This window comes from Silene latifolia, chromosome 9, assembly GCF_048544455.1.
Source record: "Silene latifolia isolate original U9 population chromosome 9, ASM4854445v1, whole genome shotgun sequence".
Lineage (NCBI taxonomy): Eukaryota > Viridiplantae > Streptophyta > Magnoliopsida > Caryophyllales > Caryophyllaceae > Silene > Silene latifolia.
The window spans coordinates 123,165,040-123,188,976 of NC_133534.1; the positions used below are offsets into that span (position 1 = coordinate 123,165,040).

The 23,937-nt window shown below is 38.3% G+C and overlaps 2 protein-coding genes across 3 annotated transcripts; both read right to left on the bottom strand.

The window, feature by feature from the left end:
• Positions 1-1,867: 1,867 nt before the first annotated feature.
• On the bottom strand, positions 1,868-4,543 carry LOC141601541 (uncharacterized). Its single transcript, XM_074421835.1, has one exon. The coding sequence runs from the start codon at positions 4,541-4,543 to the stop codon at positions 1,868-1,870; it is 2,676 nt and encodes an 891-aa protein (XP_074277936.1).
• Positions 4,544-5,860: 1,317 nt separating this feature from the next.
• Positions 5,861-20,719, bottom strand: LOC141600035 (zinc finger CCCH domain-containing protein 24). Of its 2 annotated transcripts, XM_074420206.1 has the most exons (14): positions 20,089-20,719; positions 19,443-19,535; positions 19,046-19,342; positions 18,856-18,928; positions 18,525-18,657; positions 18,221-18,374; positions 18,012-18,092; positions 14,538-14,660; positions 12,217-12,384; positions 12,007-12,141; positions 11,354-11,449; positions 10,416-10,730; positions 6,867-6,910; positions 5,861-6,275 (listed from the first exon to the last, which is right to left on the bottom strand). In XM_074420206.1, exons 1-14 carry the CDS (start codon positions 20,608-20,610, stop codon positions 6,029-6,031), a joined length of 2,481 nt encoding a protein of 826 aa, XP_074276307.1. In that variant the 5' UTR covers positions 20,611-20,719; the 3' UTR covers positions 5,861-6,028. The 2 variants fall into 2 exon arrangements, with proteins under 2 accessions (XP_074276307.1, XP_074276308.1); XM_074420207.1 differs by lacking the exon at positions 14,538-14,660 and having other exon boundaries at positions 20,089-20,712.
• Positions 20,720-23,937: the final 3,218 nt, after the last annotated feature.

The following is a 23,937-nucleotide window of genomic DNA, read 5'->3' on the forward strand; positions in this document are numbered from 1 at the left end:
TAAATAAAGTATTTAGTGGATTACATAACCATAAATGAATAAATAAAATAAATGATACAACTCATGACTACTATACTCTTCTAATGAAATGACACTCGACTTCAAGTCCAAGGCTCGTCCCGTCTCCCACGTGACACCAACTCAACCTGTACTTAACCTACTCACCATATGATCGGAAATATCATATGGATCGACACAGGCCACCCCGGAAATAGGTGACAATTACACAGACACACAACACGTCAGTTTTAATAATTTAATATGAGACACAACCTAATAAATAAATATGCAACATGCCAAAATGTAAATGAGATACAATTACCATGTCGGTACCGGGACACGCCCAAACGTACCCATAAGCACCGGTGCCAGGGACACGCCCACGACACCACACCTCACACAAAGGTACCGGGACACGCCCAGACGTACCGCGTCCGGAAGTCAACCGGATCCCCTGCCAGACGTCGTGTCTCACCCACACGCGTCCCTCCGTACTCAAGTCATTAATGTGCACATCCCTCTTGAAGTGGGAAGCTCCAAGAGGCGATTCAAGCGTAAGACGGCCTCCCAACCGTCCTGCGTCTCCTCAACAACCAAGTACCACCACCAACGACCTTCAATACGACACAACAATAACCACACATGGAAAATGTAATACAACACTAATTATATGACTCATCATGAACTCAATCCAACATATTATGGATAAAATTTCCTCAAATACCAACATGATATCCAAATCGACTCACACGTGAAATAATGATGAAATACACACAAATATGCACACAAAATATTGAAACCGAGTAGGATAAACCTACCTTTTAGTATTCTTCACAAGTAACTCGAATCCCATATGATTCTGTCTCGCAAGACCGTCTTATTCCTATACAAACCATGTAATACTATCACAAATACATCCTACACTATTATACAATACAAAACCCCTTATTATTACCCATCTTACATATACTAATTACTAATTAGTTACCCAAATCAAAAACCCCCAAATGTTAGGGTTTAAACTAAACAAAGAAGGGTAGATCTTAACTCACCAAGTAAGAGGAAGGAAGGAATAGGATGAACAAATCACCAAATCAAGCTTGAATCCCATGGAAGTGTGTTTGTGAGGGTTTTAGAGAGAAGGGGGAGGATTTGGAGTGAGAAGGAAGAAGATAGAATGAATGAGGATAAGGGGATAAGATTTCCTTATCCCGTGTTCTGATTCAGCGCCACTCGATCGAGTGACAAGTCCACTCGATCGAGTGTCACTGACTCGGTCGAGTGTCAATCACTCGATCGAGTGCCGAGTCCACTCGGTCGAGTGTAACGCATTTCTCAGCAATGTCCAGTTTTCGTAAAAAAAGTCATATCTCACTCGTTTCTTGGTCATTTTGGGCGTGTGACCTACCGTTGGAATCTTAAGAGAACAAGCTATCACTTCCAATTGGAATCACATCAATACCATGTCTAAATCTCAAGTTATGACAGTTTTAAGACGACCCTTCTATAGGCGGACATTATAACAACTCCACTAAGTCTAGTATAGGTTATACTCGGTCCACTTTATAGTTATACTTAGCTCCCGATTAGGCTCATCAAACCCGAGGGTCCTCTCACGCATCCTAAGGTTCCTTTACGGGTCCCAAAATATGCGGGTGTTACACGAACAGAAATGGTGGGATGATAGGTGGGTTGTTTGGAGGCCATGATGAGAGAGGCAGAGAATGACGCAGGAGATTTTTTTAGATTTAGAGGAAGAGGACTTACTTGATACCATGAAAGATGAGATAATCCTTGATTTTTTTTTTTTTTTTTGACAACAATAAACCGATTATATTAAAACAAAGAAGTACAAATACATAACATATTACCCAGTAGCTAAACTAACAGACCAGAAGGGGTAAATGACGAAAAGGTGGCGAATTTCATGAATAGAATTCCGCACACTAATTGGTACTGGCAGTGAACGTGCCAGAACAGCTAATAGTTTACGACATGAAATGTAAAAATAGGCAGAGGTAAAGGCCGCTGACCGGGCCTTTCGCATTGCGATTAGTAAAGCTCTTGTCGAAGCATGTAGCATATTGTCGGCTCTGATAAGGGTAGTATACTCTTCTCCAGTATGAGAATCTGAGATGGACGTACGGTAGCCGTTATTCGGATGAAATCTACGGACCAACACATAGAAACTAACAGATTCAAAGCTGCAGTGGGTAGGCTGTCGGCTTGGTGCAGGAGCTTGAGGTAACGAAAATAAACCGGCTAGAGAGCTCCACGTTTCCGGGAATTTGTTATGGGAAGAAAAGAGATGTTCAGCAAGTTGGCATATTCGTGAAGGATCCACCGGACACTGTTGGAAAATTATGGAATTTCTGACCGACCAGATTGCTTGCAAGACACAGCCGAAATAAAGAAGAGGATCAAAAGCACTTGATGTATGATGCGAAAAGTAGTACACTAAATCAGCCAACCAGTGAGAAAAAGGTACCGTCACATTTGCGTGGGAAGTGAGACCAAGTATCGATGATTGCCATACATGTTGAGTAATGTTGCAAGAGCGGAATAAGTGGTATGCATTTTCCTCTGAAGAGCCGCAGAAATGGCAAGTGAGACCGAGAGACACTCCGCGTTCCTTAAGATTAGCTGAAGTAGGCATTATATTGTGTGCAAGGCGCCAAAGCAAGAGGGGAAATTTAACTGAACCAGGTGATTTCCATATGCAAGACCATGGAAAAGAAGACTTCAAGGATGAGGACGAAGTAGTAGATTTAAGCCAAAGGTGCAAATAGCCCGTTTTAACCGAGTAGCTACCATCCTCAGTGTATTTCCAATAAAGGAAATCGTCCGTATCAAGAAGCGGAGGTTCCATTGTGATAATTAATTTAGCTGTAGCTGGAGCAAAGCGCCGGAAAATAGCTGAAGTGTTCCAATCACCGGAAGGATGTAGCAAATCCAATAAACTAGGATCAGGTTCCGTGTCTGTCCTATTCCGAATAGGAACAGTACCTTGCACCCAACGGCTGTTAAACAAGTTTGTCTGTTTTCCGTTTCCAATTTTCCAGCAAATTCTCGAGGAAATCTCATCAACCGCACGACAGATACCGTTCCAAAGGAAAGATGAGTTTGAGACACGAGACTTGGCAGTAGGTATAGGTAAGTCCCGACCATATTTAGGAACAAGATACTTAGCAAGCAAACCATTTGGATGTAGGTGGATTCGCCAGAAGTTTTTCACTAGCATTGCTTGACTCAGAAGAAGAGTGTTTTTAATACCTAAACCGCCATATTCTTTTGGTGCCTGTAGAGTCTCACGCTTGAGCCAATGAATAGAATGCCTTTTCCAATCATGGCGCCACCAAAACGCAGCAATTAGAGAGACAATTTTCCGACAAATCCCGAGTGGGAATGGAAGAGCCGCCATCAGGTGATAGAGCGAAGCAAATAGAACGGCAGAGATGACCAAAAGCTTACTTGATTGAGTAAGATGCAGGGAAGATAGCGATGAAATTCGAGTCGTCAAGTTGTCAATATAAGGATGAAATACTTGAGAGCGATTTCTTGGGATGTCAATAGGAACACCCAGGTAAGTACCAAAGGTAGAGGAACTCTGCATCTTAAGTATAGAGGTTAAATGTGATTTAAAATCAGACGAAGCATTTGGGCTAAACTTAATAAAAGACTTATTAAGGTTAATCATCTGTCCCGAAGCCGATTCAAAGTCTTTGAACAAATCCCTTAGGATTTCAAATGCTTTTGGGGCAGCTTTGCAGCATATAAGTGCATCATCCGCATAGAATAAGTGTGAAACGGTTGGAGCATAACGGGAAATTTTTAAACCCGTGAGCATCCTCATCTTCTCAGCTCGAGCAAGCTGCCGAGATAAAACCTCCATGCAAATAATAAATAAATACGGGGACAACGGATCACCTTGTCGTAGACCACATGTCGGAGTTATAACCGAAGAAGGCTCTCCATTAATTAGAATCCGATAAGAAACAGTAGAAATACATTCCCATATAAGACTACGCCAAGCAGTTGGGAATCGCATATGACGCATGACCTCCATAAGGAAATGCCAGGAAACACGATCAAAAGCCTTGTGCATATCCAACTTAAGCACCGCATAAAAAATAGAACCTTTTTTAGTCTTGTTGAAGTAATGTATAATTTCATGAGCAATGACTGAGCTGTCTGACATTAATCTCCCCGGCACAAAAGCCTGCTGTGAATCTGAAATAAGTGAAGAAATAACCAATTTGATGCGATTAGCTAAACATTTAGAAGCAAGCCGGTAAACCACGTTGCAGAGGCTGATTGGTCGAAATTGAGAGACCATCTCTGGCTGATCGACTTTTGGAAGGAGAACAACGTGAGTAGAATTCCATTCTTTCAACATGACTCCCGTATTTAGGAAACGCAAAATAGCACTTGTAACTAGAGAACCAATTTGCGGCCAGTATACTTGGAAAAATCTCGGAGTAATACCATCTGGACCAGGTGATTTAGAACCTTCCATATTGCGAAGAGCATGAAGAACATCCATATCCGTGAAAGGGGCAGAGAGAATTGCACAATCCTGAGAAGAAAGGAATGATAATCCTTGATTTGATTCATTGTTAGTCAATCAGTTTAAATACACAAGTTTTCTAACTACTAGAGTTGATTGACTACAAACTAGGCAACAATAATAATAAGATTACAATATAGAGTAGGATATTGACTAATTATTTACAAAACGTTGACATATTCTAGTATGATAAATGTTTTATCGCATTTTTTTATGTCAATGATGTTTAAATCTTAGCTCCAATATAGTTTTTATCTTAATTAATATGAGTAGCTAAATCTTCATTTAGGGTTCGAAGGGTCAACGAGTAGTAAATTAGGATCTTCACTTGAATCTAGAATCGTCGATTAATCATTGTTGAACCCTAAGTTACGTTTTAATCAACAACTAATTAGTTAAAGGCCACGATTAGTTAATTGATTTAAGAATTTCAATATAAGGGCGAAAGTATGATTGTGATCAGACTTACATGTAATAGATAGAACAGTTAACATGTAACGAGTTTCCATTTGCTTAATCCTAGGATGATATTGATCTAAGATGTTATTTATTACTGATTGCGCTCATCATTTCGGAGTTATTTCATTGTGAACTCAAGACCCTAGACTTTCCCTTTATGGTGTGTTTGGGAACCTAGAATTGGATTTGAATTGCGGAATTGAGACGATTTAAGCGTTTGGGAGCCCCTAGAATTTGGAATTGGAATTGGACTCAATTCCCTATCAATTCCATCTTAGTTAAAATTTGGCACTCTCAAATTCCTACCATATACTAGTCATTTCAATTCCATCACTACTTGATTACGTTTTTTTGTGATGCAAGTTTCATCGCAATTTTTTTTATTTATGATTTTTTTTAATCGCAAATATTTTCCGTCACAAGATTTATTTTTTCCTAATAAAAACTCAAAAAAAAAAAAAATTGGTGACTTTGACCCATACGTGACCTGCCCAATTCCATTTCCAATTCCATGAGTTCCCAAACACCAATGAGAAATTGAAATCCGGAATCGAATTCCATGTGACCTCCAAACGAATTTTTGGAATTGGATTTGGAATTGAATTCAAACATTTTGATTTGTACAATTGAAATCATGAAAATGAAATCAATTCCGGGTATTCAAACACTACCTTATTGATTAATTAATCTAGATTTGCATAGTTGTTTATTAGTAGTAACTTGGAACTATTAGTAGCTGATTATTAGAACTTTGAATTATTTTTATATAGGTGGCACGACTTAAACCCTTATCACCTCACCTGTTGCTCTTAAATACAAGGCTGAATCACAATGTAATTGTTGAATAGTCTTTTAAGCATTATCAATTCGTATATCTTGAGTACAAAATTTCATTTTCAAATTCCAGAATACAAAACAAAATTAAACATGCATTAATTAAAGTTTTATCACCATCGAAATTTGGTTAAATGCAGTCAGAAAATGTCTACAAAATAAGCTTCTCTACCTCTCCAGCAACATTACCAATTCACAATGTGGAGTATGAGGAAAAAGATCAACGGCCATGGCCTTGACAGGTTGGAAGGGTTCTGACATCGGCATAGACTTCAACCTGTGTCGTGCCAGGCCAGCATTGCTTATGTGTTTCCACGCTCGACCTTTGTTTGCGCCTTTCTCGTTATTTTCAGACGATGGTGTGCATAGTTCAATTGCATTTGCCATCAGAGTTTCCGGGTTACAGGAAATGTACCTGCCCATCAAAAAGATTAGTGAGACATCCTCTCACATGTCAGACTAACACAAAAACTTGAGGTGTTCCTTATATGATACGGAGTATGTGGTTGATGGGTTGGTCACATATACGAAACTGATTCATAAAAGCTTATACGGAAAAAGAGTAGAAGAGTTTCAGTTGTGGACTCAGGGCATTAGCAATGGTTGTAGTTTTATACAACCCTCTTCCACTGCCCATAAGGACACATCATCATATATAACTCCTCATTTCTCCTCAATGGTAAAATCTCATATTTTCTTTGTGATCCCCCCTTCCCTCTCCTTTTTATGATATGAAACTGATTCTTTACTATAAAGAGCTCCTTATTTTATAGTTCAATGGTTAAGGAGCTCCTTATGTAGTATGAAACTCCTTATATTTTACCATTGCTATTGCCCTAAGAAAAGCACAAAAGCGCAAATAGTTCTTTTTCCCTAACATTTTGTTAGCTTTTGATGCCTCATCCGCCCTAAAAGAGAGTTAGTTAGTCAATGAGAGACACGCTTAATATGGGACCTACGTGGTAATGGGAAAACAGGAGAAAAAGAGATGTTAAGAATGACTTACACAAGCCTCTTTAGACGTGCATGAGTCCTCAGAGCTTTTAATACCTATTTAAGAAAGAAGCTCTCAATTCAGTAAGTACGCATGCCAAGAAAAAAGGAAACAGAAATAGAAAAGAGGGATCCACAAAATAAATAGCCCTTTACAGAAATAATTATGCTTTAGAACACAATTAAACCTTTTAGGTTTGGTCAGACTTAACTGCAATCTAAGTATTTTGCTCAGATTTAGGTGCAACGGTTGAAACAGTGTGTGTAGAAAATGTGAAATTTTTATGTTTTGGTGGAAGTGAAATACTTCCTCCATTCCAATGAGTTGTATACGTTTGCTTTTATGCACTATTCATAGGTTAGGAGAATCTTCATTATAACTTCTAATATATAACATAAAAGATAGTCATTTGAGATCTTCTTGAAATCGTCTTATCGAGTACGTTATGAATATCAAATTTTTATAATTTTTAGTAATGTGTAGCTAAAGATATGAGGAAAAGAAAATGTGCATTGACGTACGTGTATACAGCAAACGTATACAACTCACTGGAACGGAGGAAGTATATAAGTGTTGTGTCATGTTGTGTAGTAACATGTTGAAAAGTAATAGAAGGCCAAAGTAAAATGTCGGTGCAACTCAGGTAATAATTAACAAAAGATATACAATATGACACATATGAACATATAATTAGAAAAAATATGAAGTAATAGAAAGAGTAACATGTTGAGTGACTGAAGTTGCTACAGGGGACATCTTTCTCTTTACAGTCGTTTATGGCTTCAATGATGATAGGGAAAGATCTGAGTTATGGAATCAGTTGAAGGGCATCAAAGACTCTTATTCTGGACCCTGGGGGGTGTGTAGGGACTTTAACAGTGTATTGAATTTTAATGAAAGGATTGGAAGTGAAGTACAAAAGGGAGATATTGCTGAATTTAGGGAGTATGTGGAGTATTGCAATTTGGCTGATATAAAAGGGCAGGGGGCTCTCTATACTTGGAACAATAAGCAAGTACCTTCCTCTAGATCTTTTTCAAGATTCGATAGGTTTCACTGCTGATGAGATTAAAAGTTGTATGTTCTCTATCCCTTCGACTAAGTCTCCTCGGCCAGATGGGTATTCTAGTCAGTTTTCAGAGACTCGTGGAGTATTGTTGGGGATGATGTGACCCAGGCTATAGAGGACTTTTTCCACACTTTTTCCACAGGTAAAATCCTCAAGTAGGTAAATACTACCAAACTCACTCTTATTCCTAAGATAGATAACCCTACTAGTGTGTTAGAGTTCAGGCCTATCGCTTGTTGCAACACAATTTATAGATGTATTGCAAAGGTGTTGTGTAACAGACCAAGTGTGGTGCTACCTGACTTAGTGAGTTGCAACTTGCAACCAGGGAGGGTTTACTAAAGGGAGAAATATAGTAGAAAATGTACTCAATTGCCCTATCTAGTTAGACTCTACAATAGGAAAGCTGCTTCTCCTAGATGTTTAATCAAAATTGATTTAAAGAAAGCCTATGATTCAGTGGAGTGGGTTTTTTTGGAGCAAATGCTGAGAGCGATAAAATTTCCTTAGAAAATTATTGCTTTAATCATGGCTTGTGTAACATCTCACCTTCGCTGTGAATGGGAATTCTTTTGGTTTTTTTCAAGGGAAACGAGGGTTGAGGCAGGGGGACCCCTTATCCCCCCTTCTCTTCACCATCTGTATGGAATATTTGTCAAGAATCCTGGGAGTCATTGCTACTCAATCAGATTTCAGGTTTCACCCTATGTGTGGGCACATCAGACTAAAGCGTCTGCTATTCCTCCTTTTCTGTAAGGGAACAGAAGCTTCTATTATGTGGATGCTGAGGAGCTTTGCTACTTTCTCTGCTGCCTCAGGTCTCTGCCTTAACAAATCTAAATCTGAAATTTATTTTAATGGGGTTAAAAGTAATGTGGTTGACAACATCCTCTCTGATTTTAAAAGAGGGAGTCTCCCTTTTAAGTATCTGGGGGTGCCAATACCTTCCAAGAAACTGACCGAGAATGAGGGCATGAAACTTAGTGATAGAATTGTGGATAGAATAAGAGGATGGGGTGCAAGGAATTTATCCTATGCTGGTAGAGTGACCTTAGTGAACTCAGTACTGGCTTCCCTCCATTCCTATTGGCTACTATCTTTCTAATTCCAAATGGTAAATTGAATAAGATCAACTTCTGTGTAGGAATTTCCTATGGGGTGGCAAAGCTGATTATAAGAGAGCTTCAAATGTTAGCTGGGATACTTGATGCCTCCCAAGAGAGGAAGGAGGATTGGGTATAAAAGAGGCTAAGTTGGAACAAGGCACTATTAGGTAAATATGCTTGGTGGTTAGCAAAAGACCATTTATGGGTAAGGTGGGTGAGCCATGTCTATATGAAAAATGTAGATTGGACTGACTACAAGGCACCTCCTGATTGTAGTTAGTCATGGAGGAAGATCACACAAGTAATGGACACTTTTAAACAAGCATACATAAACAACAAATGGCTGAATGCTGACAAGGAGTATACTGTTTGTTGCCTCTGGATACGATTGGCTGAGGACAAGGAATGCTAAGGTGGCTTGGAGATTTCTTTGCTGGAATAATCTCAATATTCCTAAGACCTCATTTATCTTTTGGGCCAGAATGCACCATCGACTATTAACCAAAGACAGGATGCTTAGAATGGGTTTACTAATTGATAGCAATTGTTATGTATGTGGCAGATTACCTGAAAGTCATCAACATTTGTTTTATGAATGTGAGTATAGTCAGGCCTGTTGCAGGATCTTGCTGAAACACTTGGGAGTTCACTTCAGACTACAAGATGCGGTCAAATGGCTTTCTACTGGAAGGGGGTAAGACCAAGTTACAAAGGAAATATATTGGGTCGTGTATTGTTGCTCTAATTTATCATATTTGGAAAGTTCGAAATGAAGTCAGGTTCAAGGCGTATGTCAGAAGACCAGAGGAGGTTATACAGCAAATTCAGGCTGATATCAAAGCTAGATTTTCGAGATTGAATGTTAGGGGGTGTTGGGTTGGCATCATTGGAATGAATTTGATCCATTCCAATGTTTGGTTGGAGCATTTTGGAATGGAGTTAGATACCCAATGGATTCTAACTCCATTCCAATTTCCAACCCCTTGGAATCACATACCCACCTCCTCCCCATGGATTCAAACTCCATACCTTTATGTTTATTTTTCCAATGAACCAAACAAGTTTTGAAGTATGGAGTTGGAACCCCATACTTCTATGGTTTCTCGTTCCAATCCATTCCATTCCTAAGCAACGAACCAAACGACCCCTTAGTGTGTTACAAACAAGAGATAGATGTTGGATCTGAGGTTTATGATGGCTCTGATTTTTCATTTTGTGGCAATTATTTGTATTGTATGATATATGAAGCAGTGTAACATACGAATTCTTATTCTTTGAGATTAATATATACTTCACTTTCCCCCAAAAAAAATTATAATTACTACCAAGAAATTGCATGATGACCAACTGACCACATAATGAATGGAAAAGGAGGATGCTACTCACAATAGGGTGAAGGCCAGAACGAGGAGGATCAACAATAGCAACAACATTCTTAAATTGCTGCGTTTTGACATTCCCATCTTCAGTAGTAGTCTTTTGAGCACTGTTTGTCATATCTTCTGTACTAGTTGAGCCAGATGCATCGCCACTTTCCTTGAGCTCTTCATTCAAGCCCTTCTCAGGGCCTAGTTTATTATTCAATAATGTTATTCCATTTTCAACTCTCTCTTCGTCCGTCTCACTCTTTTCTGATAGTTCTGACGTGTCATATTGTTGCTCAGAATATTCTCTCAGGAGAGACCCCATAACATCCTCAGCCTTCATATACAGCACACAGATAGCAAGTCACGAAAACTGATTACCATGAGTTATGGTCAAATCGTAGTTAGCTAGAGTTAACATAAACCAAGTGTAATTCTTGCAGCTTTTTGGCACGAGGGCGAAAAAATGGTGAAGTTGAAACGAATGGTAAGGATGCATAAAATGGGGGGGGGGGGATTGGAGGGAGGTTTGTTTCCTGCCAAATCTTTCCTTTGCGGAGGGAAAACAATTTTCCTTGGAGGAGGGAAATGGAGGAATCCATCCCCCCCCCCCCCCCCTCCAAATCCCAATTGTGCTATCCAAGCAATGGAAACTGCCTCCTTTCAACTCCCTTCCCTCCAAATTCCCCTATCCAAACAAGGCCGAAATGTCTCATTTCAATTCCCTTAGTAATGCGCCCCAGCCAAAGTCAAATGGTTTTTCTCAAATGCCACCTTTGAGGGAAGTAATGAAATTTTATGGAAAAAAAAAATCATGCTACTTGTAGCGTGCCATTTCAAGTTTCAATTAAATATACACAACACTATTCCTTCATATTATGACCACCTACCAACAATCCAATACGAGAAGTTAACATTCACAGAGCTAATATTCAGTAGTCAACATTAACAGGCGCTCACCTTTCCACATATGAATTTACAGTTTGTAATGCCATTTATCTCAGCATTCTTTTCTGCATCAGATACTGCAGACGCATTCATTTCAATGCCAACCACCTGAAAGGAGTACATAATCCTCAATTAAAGGGCAAGTGAAATTTAATCTAGTAGTAATATTTTTTTTTTTGGCGTGAAGGGAGACACAACGGCAGTTTTTATGTTGTCAGCATCCAAACCCATGTCATGAGTTCCACTCATCAATGACATTGGTTCTTACAACTGTAACATGTTATAATAACTGAAAGGTGAAAATGAAGCTAGAAACATTCTAATGAAAAAACACCCTGATCAAAGTACAGTCATATCTAGTCTAAAACCAGAAAGGAAGCCGGATATTTGTAACAGATACATGCAGTTTATTTGAGAAAACAATTTGTAGAAATAGGTAGCAGTGAGCCGGCGTTTAGATGTATACCCGTATATGGTCCGTGCCAAGAATTAGCCATAATGCAACTTTAGTGTAGCTCGGCTTTATATGTCAAATATTTAGTGGCTTTGTACATGATTTTCAACCTATGTATACTTCTCTATATTATGGCCCTAGACCCCTATTTTTCTGGCCCAAACCAAATAGCATTGAGATGAATGAAGGATACAAGAGCTTGGAATATTACCATACCAACACGGTTGGCTAAAGTCAGGCCAATTGTACCCGTCCCACAGCATACATCAAAAAGTAAGGTATCTGGTCCAAGACCAGCCCAGTCTCCTGCAAGAGAATACAGCTTCTCCGCAGCGAGGGTATTAACCTGCAGATTAGTAACCCTATCAAGTTAGAAGACTGGGACTTAGAGCAACAATCAGCTACGGCAGTTGAGATAAACCTGGAAGAATGCAGTAGGTGATATGGAAAACCGAAGATTGCCAATATAATCATGAATTCTTGCTTCGCAGACAGCATCCACCTTTTCCGCTTCAGAAATGGATTCTGATATAGGCAGTAAATGCAATGGAGCATCGGCAGGAGCTGCGTTGGATATGCCCTTGTGATCCTGACCAATATTCAGAACAATAATCTCAGCTTACAAAACAGGCCATTTTGAATTTGCCATTAGAAAGGCACTAAATATTAGTACTGAAATTTGATTCTGGAAATTCCTGCACCACCTTTCAGATATCTCCAACAATCCAACATGCCATGGACTGTAGACTTCATCCTGAAATTATCTTTACTGAATTACCTTGGAAATGTAGGCAAGGTAAATGTTTGCCATATAAAAAGGACATGTAGGGGAATATGAAAGTGGAAGTTTTTACTGTTGAAGCTAGAATGAGGGAGAATCCCCTGAAGGTGGCTTCGTCATATGAGATGGAAACTAAGTGACCCACCAGTTGGGACTTTAGGAAACTTGAAGAAAGGCAAAATAAAAAGATTGTGAGGGGTAACAAAAGACGTACTAAAAACTGAATAAGGGTAAAGGAACTTGCTCCTTTAAACCAAATTATTTGTGAGATTACAAAAACCTCCTCCTCCTCCTTCTCCCTAAAAAAAACCCTAGCCTCCATCAATTAAATCTGGGGCTCCCATCGACCATTGATCGATGGTAAGCCCCTCAAATAGTTTCATTTATCAATTACTAGTATGAAATATTATGAATTAATCAATAAAAGTCTCCCTTTTGATTAGATCCGTTTTTCTGTCTCTATTTTCGGAGTTTTTTCGGTCCTTGTCTTTCTAGGGGTTTAGTATTATTATTGGAATTATAGATAAGAGCGGTTTGTTGATGATTCATCATACGACTCTACAATGGATATGCGTTATTCGTCAGTGATCTATGGTGCCATGGTGCGAGTAGAAGGTAAATTTTCTCCATCAATGAATCAAACGAAGGATCCCCTTAAAAGTTACATGAAGAGAGCGATACAAGGACGAGCCGAATTGTCACATCATGTTTTGAGATCCACAGGAGAAATTTGTCCTTGGGTTTCTATTAGAATAGTTTTCAATTATACGTATCTTTTGTAAGTGTCGTTTGCCGTTTTATTAATGAATTGATCGTTTCCTTCAAAAAAAAAACTGAATAAGGGTGATTGAGATTAAAATGGGTTAGATTGGGAAAGAAAAGGTGGCATTAGCGCAAGAGGAAGAAGCAAATAATTCACAGATGCTGGTTTTGTATTTGTACCTCTTGCCCAATGGAAAGCTAGTTTCCTTCCTCCTGAATGAAGAATTCTGAACAATGTTCAAATCAATTTACGATTTCCTAACTTACTCAGATGCCAAAATATGCCATTTATTTTTGTTTATTTTCAACCCCTAAAATTATCATTTGAATCTCGTGTTCTTAACACTTCATATGTTTTCTACTCCGTCCATTTTTTCCTTTTCATCCCATCTCTTTTTACGAGATTTTTAGAAAGTTGCAAGTTCAGGTTTTCAAACTTTTGGGGAGAAAATGCGTGAAGGGTTAGAGTAAACATAGTTGTCGAGGAGATAGAATCTAGGAAAGACTAAAGTGGGTCAGAAAGGAAGTGTGGAGGTGGCGTCATGGCGCGGTTGAGTGGAAGATCAGGGTGGACGGGGAGACTAAAGGAGGTCGGGTGTGGTGGACACATAGGGATTGACGTAGTGGAAAAAGGAGATGGCCACATGCAACCATTTGGATGCAGGTGGGGTTGCCGGCCAGCAATAGTCAGCCAGCCACTAGATGGTGGTCTAAGTGGTAGTCTTCATCAACGGAGACAAAGATTGGTCCGTCAGAAGAAGACAAAAAAAACAGAGAGAGAGAGAGATGGAAATCGGTGGTGGACTGGGTAATATGTTTACTTCAGTTCAGAGAGTTTAGAGTTAGAAAGGCTTGTTTAGTGATTACATGGTAGTACGAGAATAAGTTGATAATTTTAAAAGAAAAAAGAATTTATATAAAATGATAAATGGAAGGACATAAATGGGAAGAAAAAATAAAACTTTCCTATGGGAAGAAAAGGTTTTTTGTATGATTTGATATTCTCTTAACTCTTAAAAGATTTTTCACTAATCTAGATGTATTTTCCTTCTCAAACTTACACAACTCACTTAACATAATATGTTATGAGATGTCAAAAGGAGAAAAACCATACATCCCGTACACAGAAACTACACAGCTCATTATTGTGATAAAGCAATAGTTATTCTGTGCAATAAAAAAGAAATTAGATATTCCACCTGGAGAACTAACACAGTCAGAGGCAACGGCGAGGAAGAAGAAGTGGCTCCTGTAGTTAAAGCTTTCGCTAGTTTCTCGAGCTCGATACGTACAAGATCATCTTCATAACCCTCAGTGGAAACCTGCCCGAAATGAATGGAACGTTAGTTTAGAGCATAAAGTAAGTGAGCTGGTAATTGGGTTGGTCAATTCAATTACTGATACAAAATAAAGGTTTCCATAAACTAATAGGACTAGTTTATTTCCTAGGTAATTAATTACTAGTTTATTTTAATTCCTAATTTCAGAATAAGAATAATATGGCAATTGTTCAGCCATATTCAGTTTAGGAAGTCAAGTTATAAGAAAAAAACGCAGCTTTGTGTAACCCGGAATCGACGAGTTTTCGATCCAACTTTTGTTACTGTTTGACGCATCTCAAGCAATAACCCGAATTATAGTCAATAGGTCTTGACTATATTTCACCATTGTTCGGATTATAGGTCTAATCCGAGCAAATATCCCCACGAATTCAAACTTGTCCCTCGGTCTCACGAGTCACAAGTTCGATCCACACTACTATCATTAGCGATTTATTTAAATCGCTTCCGCATTCGTATCATATGGTATCCGAAGCTCTTGATTTCCTTAAATCTAGACGGTCCTAGGCACTTCAAAGCCAAAGCCAAATTGTTCGTTGAATTTTTGATTGCGATTGGAGTTCAAGGGTTAAACTCGAGCAGGTAGTTCGAGGGTTAATCGGTTTTGCATTTCAGGAGCAAGTTTCTAGTAACCTGTTCTTCAAGGCGTGACAGTTTTAAAAAAAAAAAAAAGTACTGTTCACGCGTGGTACTATTCATCCGGGGAAAAAAAAGGCAAAAAGAAGAGACATGGAAAGAGTGTTCGAATTTGAAAGCATTCACGAGGACAATGATAAGTTTGATCCGACATCACCTCCTATTTTTGACGATTATGATGAGGAGGTGCCAGTGGAAGGTATCGATCTTCAAGTTACAAAATCTGTTAATTCTTCTATTGATAATCATCAAGAAGACAAGTTTGGAACAACTCTTGAAGGGGAGAAATTTGAATGTAAAACTGAAGTGGTTCGGGGTAGAATTTTAAGACTTGTGCACGGAGGGTGGTGGGGTGGTTGGCACGAGTGGGTCTGGAACTTAGAAAAGGTAAACGAGTTGCGGGATGGCATCAAAGATGGTTCGACTATGTGTTCAAGTTTGTAATATTCATCTTTGATCCTGGCATATTGAGGCAACAAGAATTGAGGACAATTCCTTTCAAAGGAGGAGGGGATGATCCAAAAATAATGAGCTCGATGAATGAAGAAATACTTGAAGTCAAAGCAACTGGCCACGAGCCAAGGGTTCGAATTCAGCTAAGGCACGAGTTGTTGTTGTTGTTTCCTATTGTTGTTGTTGTTGTTGTAAGGTTTCCTAAAAATCATAGGGTGGTTGTTGTAAAAATAAGGTTTCCTAAAAATCATAGGATTAATTTATTTCCTATTCAGTTTATTACTAATTTATTTCCTAATTGTAGTCGGGATTTAATAAGGCAAGTATGCCAGCTTTAGGTCGGTTAATTAACTCCTATATAAGGAGCTTTTGTATTGCTTATTTTATATCGAAGATTTGAGTTATTGAATAAAAACATTGAGTTTTTCGTTTACAGTTGTAAACCGGTTCGACGTGTTCGTTCCAAAATTGTTATTGTTTGACGCATTTTCAAGCATTAACCCGAGTTATAATCAATAGGTCTTGATTATAGTTCACCATTGTTCGAGTTATAGGTCTAACTCGAGCAAATATCCCATTGTTTCGATTTCTAGACAGATTTCGAAGCAAATATCCTTATTTCATTATTGTTCCTTATTTTTAAACAGCTTCCGCGCAATTTTCGTATCAATTACTGTTTGGCAGAACACGGATCATTGGATCATATCAGATTTGTGTTTGGTTCGTCTCACTATTCAGTCAAGTTGAGCTTGCTTTCGGTAAGCATTGGGGATGGTTATTATCAGCTTATCTCAAGTTAAAGTTTTGTATCACATGATACCTAAAGTGTAGGTCATTTTGCGAAGAACTACCAAAAGTTTCATTTTTCCTCAAACACTACCTAAAGACTTTAATTCTATTGTCGATAAATACCATAATCGCTGTTTCGGCAAAAAAACGTCCAGTTTCTGACATTAACTTACCTACTTTTTTTGCAAAAACTGCCTAGCTTTCTTTTCTTTTACAGAAAGTACCAAACTTTCTTCCTATTTTCCCAAAACCAATCTTATTGTCGACTTTAGTCATCCATCTTTAACTTCCTTCTTTTTGGAGAAGTTAAGCATTAGTTTTGCTCGACAAAAATAAGTCCAAAGGTTATGATCTAAGTCAACAACCAGTTTTTGGTGTCTTTTTGGCTTTTGCCGAGATAGTGATTTTGGAAGTCGAGCTAAACTTACGATAGTGTGACAAAACAAATCATTGTTAAGGTAATGCTCGCAAAATACCCATTTTTTTGTAGGTAGATTCTGGCAAAAAAAAACTCGTCAAGTTACGGTCCACAATTTCATAGTCAGACAAATTAATATGTCCTGATGTTAAGGGTGTGTTTGGATTGAGAGAATTAGAGGGAAAGGGAGGGGAGGGAAAGGAAAGGGTAAACCTTTGTTTGGTTACAATATATGGAATGAAGGAAATGGAAGGGGAGGGGAATGAGAGGATTTAGTTTCCCTCCTTTAGACTAAACTAAAATCTTTCCATCATTGGCAAGATTTGGAAGGAAAACTTTTTTTTATCCTCATTTCATCAACATCCTCCATCCACTCTACCATCTCCCTCTCTTCCTCCCCTTCCATCACCCTCTCATCATTTTTGTTATCCAAACAACCATAATTTATTTTCCCTCCCCTCCCCTCCCCTACCTTTCCTTCCCCTCACTCCCCCTCCCCTCCCTTTCCCTCCTAAAATGGTATCCAAACACACCCTAAAAGTAATTAAGGTAAATAAAGTCATATCATCTATCTAGTCAGGCCATAATCGGATCACTGAGTGACCTCAAGTCCGGTTTGGTTCTCTCGGGTAGGTTGGGTTGTTATATCGAGTGTCGGGTTGTTATATCGAGTATCAGCTTACCTTGAGGTCGAGTCAGTAAGCGAGTCTGTGCCACATTTTAGGGTGGTATTGGACTCAGGATGGATCAGATCATATTCTATAGGTCGGTTAGGCTACCAGCTGAGCAGCTCTAAAAATATAATAGGCTAATAAGTCAAAAACATTCTGAACATGATTTTGGAAAAATTTGACTAGTAAATTTAGCGAAAGCATTAAGAAGCTCATAGAATTTCAAATTGCCAAGGATAGTGAATGTTTTAGCTAGATATGAACACTGAAAAATGACACTCACTTATACTACCTTAGCTTCCCCTGAAAAATAAAGAGAAGAATTATAATGCAACTGAGAACACTAAAGCAAGGGAAAAAACCAACCTGAATAATTAACATGACCTCCACGATATTAATTTCATGATCCTGGACCTTGGCATCTTGTGGCTTACGACCTTCCCGAACCTATTGAGAAGGGCATTTAAGTTAACAGCATTCAAAAATTCCTCCGAAGGCTCGAATCAACATTAAATGAACATCCAACAATAGCAAAATCACCAGATCTCAACAAAGTAAACAACTACTTAGCTTACAGTCAGTTGACGCCAGAAGCCAGTATTATTAAATCTATTCCATACTGGTAAAGCTGAATCCTGCAAAAATTGTTGGAAGAGCAAGGCATGACTACATGCAATTCTAGAAACATTTGGGCAACTGGTAGGTTCCTCGACAGCTGTCACACCCTCCCTGCAGAAACAGAGAACATGAAGATCTGTCTTATAATTAGAGGAATACACCAAAACAAACAGAAAACGTGAAAATCTGTATTATAATAAGAGGGCTACATCAAAATGTAATTGCAGCATTTTTCTTTTGTCAAACAAAATAACAGCTTACCTAAAATTGCCAAGCATAAATCCCACAGTGGGTTTTCCCTGTACAGAATACCCCACCGAAAACTCACACTTGTTCCGGTACCCATTTACAAGTGGTGAACCAATAATACCTTCTAATTTGCATGCAAGACCACCTGGGACATTGAAAATTGAGGATCAAAAAATTATGATTTACAAGGAAGCTTATTAATGAACTATAATGAAAAAAAATTATCTTAGGTTACAGAAAAGATTCCTTCACAAAACCATACTTAGTTAAAGATCGCAATTAAAGAGAGAAGAAGAAACGAAAAGGGAAAAGTGAGAAAATTTGAAGAAAAAACAATAATCACCTATTTCCCTAGATTTGAGAACCCACTCCGGAAATGGTACACCACTTGGGCATGCCTTGCGTGCATTTCTAGTCTGCAATGAAATGGCTAAGTTGATAAGAAGCTTCTTTCAGCAAAAGTGACATCTATAAGATAAAACATGCAAACTTCGAAAGTATAACCATCCTACAAAGCAAGGAGACCGACTAACAAGTTTTTTAAGAATATGCATCAGAGACTTTGATTTCTGCTCAAGCTGTTCAGCATAAGGTATATCGGCAAGTGGGGTCACCGCATCACGTGCACACTTTTCCTTCGAAATAGAACCATTTGCTTCTTCACCATTTTCACCATCATTTGAAACCGTTGTGGCTTCCATTTCATAAACTACTCCAGGTTGCCCAGGTTGATACCTCTTCTGCGCTGCTTTTATTTTGTCATCATATGATCGGGGAATGACATCACCGACCTTTAGTTTCCTATTGTTAACTGGTTTTCCATCTAGTACCTACCACATTCATTTTGAAAAATCATGGATAATTGGGTTGAACTTGTTGTAGGAAGCACTTAAATGGGGAGAATTGCCGTCAAATGACAAACATGAATACCTCTGTTGTAGTTTTCACTTGCTCTGCATCTTCAAATGTTAAGAAACCCACGGACATGCCTTTCTTCTTCTTGGCTAATTTAAAGTTGACTCCCTGAAAAATAAATTAATCCTTAAAATCATTAATTTCAAAATAATGTATACCTCTTAGATGAATTACTGACCCATACGATGATACAACTAACAGCCAGTCAAACACCCAAAATAGAAGGTAATACCATAGGAACTAGGAAGCACAAGAGGGATGCAAGATTGGTTGGTTACTCAGTCCCAGACTTTTGGTCTATAAAATTTTAGACTATTACAATGTCACCTAGATCAAGTATATGGACACGACAGTTTTACAGGGGAAGATTTTGGATCTTCAGAAAAACTTTAGAATTGGGTACTCCCTCCAATACACTTTGTTCCTCCTACTTTTCATTTTGGGACATTTCTTTTTGTTCATTTATTTCATATTTGAGTAAAGATGCTAGGTAAAATGATTCATTAACTACTAATAATTATTGGGTACTCCCATCGCCCTCTTTCGTCAAACCTAAGCGAACCTCCACCACTCTCAACAGCCGACGTTGGCGCTACAAGCCTATTACACTAAACATAAATAATTAACGACGAAATCGAAACAAAGAAGGAAATACACGAACCTGTTGATCAAGGAAAGACTTGAGCTGTTCAGAATTCCATTTCCTAGGCAAGTGAACCAAACACTTGCTAAGCTCAGCATCAGCACCCGTGTCACACAACACATCAGTCATCATCACACTACTCTCCTCTTCCTCCGCCTCATTTTCTTCTTCTTCTTCATCTCCCCGCCTTGCAAGCTTCTTCGCCCGGTCCGAAGTAGGGTCCCAGGATCCGTCAGGGCGAGGGCGCAGCTCTGACTCAGAATGGGCGAACCGGCACGAGTCACCGTGGCTGCATTCGCCGGAGCTGTTGCGGCGGAAGTAGGAGCACAGGCTTGTTTTGTGCAGCGGGTGTACGCCTGCAGGTTTAGGGTCTTCGTCACCCCGCTTTCGCTTTACGCCGCCGCAGTCAGATAATGTTGGAGATAGAGTTGCGGTCTTAATGGGGTTGGTTTCGGCGGTTTCGGTGGTGGTTGTGGTGGTGGAAGGAGTAGGGTTTAGGGTTTCTGTTGATGGGGTTATAGACTCTTCGGGCGTTGTCATGTTGTTCGTGTTCCAAGGGCTTTCAGTTCGCTCGACTTCTTGATGTTTGATGGCTGGATATGATATCAAACTAGTTTTCTTGTTCGTGGTTGTACGGATATTAAAATAATATGTGATAAATTTTACAATAAAATGGAATATAGAATATAGTACATCGTTCATGTCTAAGATTTTATGTATGCCGCATGACAAACAACAAATAATTCTCGTTAACATAATATTGACATAAGAATAAAAGAGCGTTTCATTAATAAAATACTTTTTTTAGGGAAATAAAACCAATAGGAAGTTTATATATATGACACTTGACTGATAGTTTTTAGAATTTGTTCATTAATACTGTTTGTTTTTCAATTGGTTAAGGAAAACAATAATATTTACTCTGCATAATCAACTCAATGATGCAACAAATCTCTTTCTTTCGAATAACAACCATAATCATTGATGGATCAAATTGTAATTATGTAAAAACATTTAGGGTTATTTCATGGGAATAATCCATCATATGCCCCCTCTTCTCATATTAATCTATCCTCGTGTTTAACTGAGAATAATCTCATCTTTGACGTCATTTAACTTGTAGTGAACTCAGCCCGTAATTGACCTGTTAATACAGGTTTCCCAACAGGTCATTATTTTTTTCTTCTTCTTTTTTCTTTTTCTGGCTCCCTCTTTATACTTTCTTCATCTTCATTCTAATGAAATAATCAATCTTATAAACCTTCATAACCAATCTTATTGACCTCCATAATAGCCATCATTTTCATTACTATCAAGAATAATCATCCTACAACTTTAATCATCAACAAACCCAAATAATCCCCTTCCCCCCCCCCCCCCAAAAAAAAAAAAAACTTGATTAAGAAGGCCAAAAGTAGCAGACAAAAACGATTAAGAAACCGAAATCGATTAATTTCATCAAACCCAAATAATCCCCAAAAAGAAGTACAAACTAGAGTTTTGCTTATGCTCATATCTCTGATGATATTGTTAGTGTTTCATCCCTTCACATCCTCGTGCTATTAACATTGTAGCTTGTAATCACACTTGAAATATATGGCGTAAAGAACATCGTAGGTGTTCCTTTTCGATATCGTGGATTTACAGACAAGGGTTGAAAGAGATGTCGGTAATCTGTCCTTTTTAATACAGTCATAATTTCTATTCCTTAGGGGTTTATCAACAAACCCAAATCGATTGGAAACCTAATTTTAAACCCAGAAACTCAGATTTTTTGGGGGTTTAATTATCAACAAACCTAAATCGATTATGAGTGAACCCAAATTTTTTGGGGGTTTGGTGAACCCAGATTGTGGTGGGTGGTAGAGTGAAATTAGGTAGGTGAAATTGTAGAATGAAGAAGTGGTAATTGGTAAAATGTTAGTGGTTTTGGCGACTTGAGTGTTTGTTTGATGATATTATTGGTAGTTATCTTGGTGTTAATGGAGGATGAAGAGTGGTAAGGGAATGAAGGATGGAGTATGAAGAAGTGCTAAGAAAAGTAACCGGTTCTACAGGTATCCCTTCCAAGAGATCAATACAAGTTAAATGACGTCAAACATGATATTATTCTCAGTTAAACACGGGGATAGATTAATCTAAGAAGATGGGGCATAGGATGGATTATTCACTTGAAATAACCCAAACATTTAAAGGTAGTTAGAATGTTATATCTCGCGGTCAAACTATAGAAGTACGTTTGAATGTGAACCAAATTTCAACGCAATACTACATGGCTAGGGCTGCTTATGCCCCCCCCCCCCCCTCTCTATAGCAATAGTCTTGGCCCCCATCTTCTCATTTGAAACAAAATCTTTCATGCAGACCCATATTTTTCTTCCCTGTTCACACACGTGATCTAAAACAATCTCATCCCTTGAAAGATCGATCCTTGTCTCCGAAACTTATCTCAAATTTATCCAACCAAGTTAAAAACTAAACTCCTACTTCTAGAAAAATCCACTATCCAATGGAAACTAACCCTTGCTCTCGACAATGTTGTTTTTTTAGGAAAATGAAACCGATATGAAGTTTATATATATGATACTTGGGACTGAGAGTTTTTTAATTTTGTTCATTATTACCTGTTTGTTTTTCAATTGGTCAAGGAAAACAGTAATATCTACTTTACATAATCAACCCAATGATGCAACAAATCTCCTTCTTTAGAATAACAACCATAGTTTAATCATTGTTGGGTCAAATGGTAGTTACGTAAAAACATTTACAGGTAGTTAAATGTTATATCTCCCGGTCAAACTATAGACGTACCTTTGAATGTGAACCAAATTCCAACGCAATACTACATGGATGGGGCTGCTTATGACACCCCCTATAGCAATAGTCTTGCCCCCATCTTCTCATTTGAAACAAAATCCTTCACGCAGACCCCTATTCTTCTTCCCTATTCACACACATGATCTAAAACAATCTCATCCCTTGAAAGATCGATCCTTGTCTTCGAAACTTCTCTCAAATTTATCCAACCAAGTGAAAAACTAAACCCCTACTTCTAGAAAAATTCACAATCCAATGGAAATTAACCCTTTATCTCGACAATGTTGTTGGAATTAAGATTTTACTTTAATTTGGATTGATGGGGTCAAGATTAAGTTTATCAGTATGATCTTTTGAGGTTTCTTGTTATTATTCATGTTACCTATATGTTTTAATGCAAGCGGTATTTTACTGATAAATAGCCTTATTTATTATCACTATCCTCGTTAAACTCATCACCCTCCACAAATGCACCCTCCCTCCACCCCCACTAATTTACCCGCAAAATAAAACATCAGCCAATGTGATTAATTCTTGCTACTTGAAACAACCTCCAATCCACTACCACTATCACTACCTTTCTGCCACGTTTTACATCTAAGAAGTCATATATCACATTCACCTCCATGAAATACCAATCTTTACTCCAGATGATATGGATCCTCGTCTCCCTTATCGGAGACAATTTATTTTTTCTTCAACAAAGAAAAGTTTAAGAAGTAATCTTCCCTCTTATCTCTCTCCCTTTCCCTTCCTAGTCTGCTTCTCATCCCCTCCCCTACCTCCATTCCAGATACTCAAACAAAGTGTTTGGGTACTATATATGTTTGAAAACTGAATAAGTTTGAATATTATATATATACATGAACTTTGCTATTTATTCCATTTTGCAAAAATAAATCTTAATAGCTCCATCTCATTTTTATTGTCCTTTTTTCTTCAAATTTTATTATATCATAATTATTATCCCATTTCTAGATCTAGTAAGGAAAAACTTTTGTCAACCAACTCGTCGTAATCAACCTCATTCCTACTCGAAACAACCTTTAG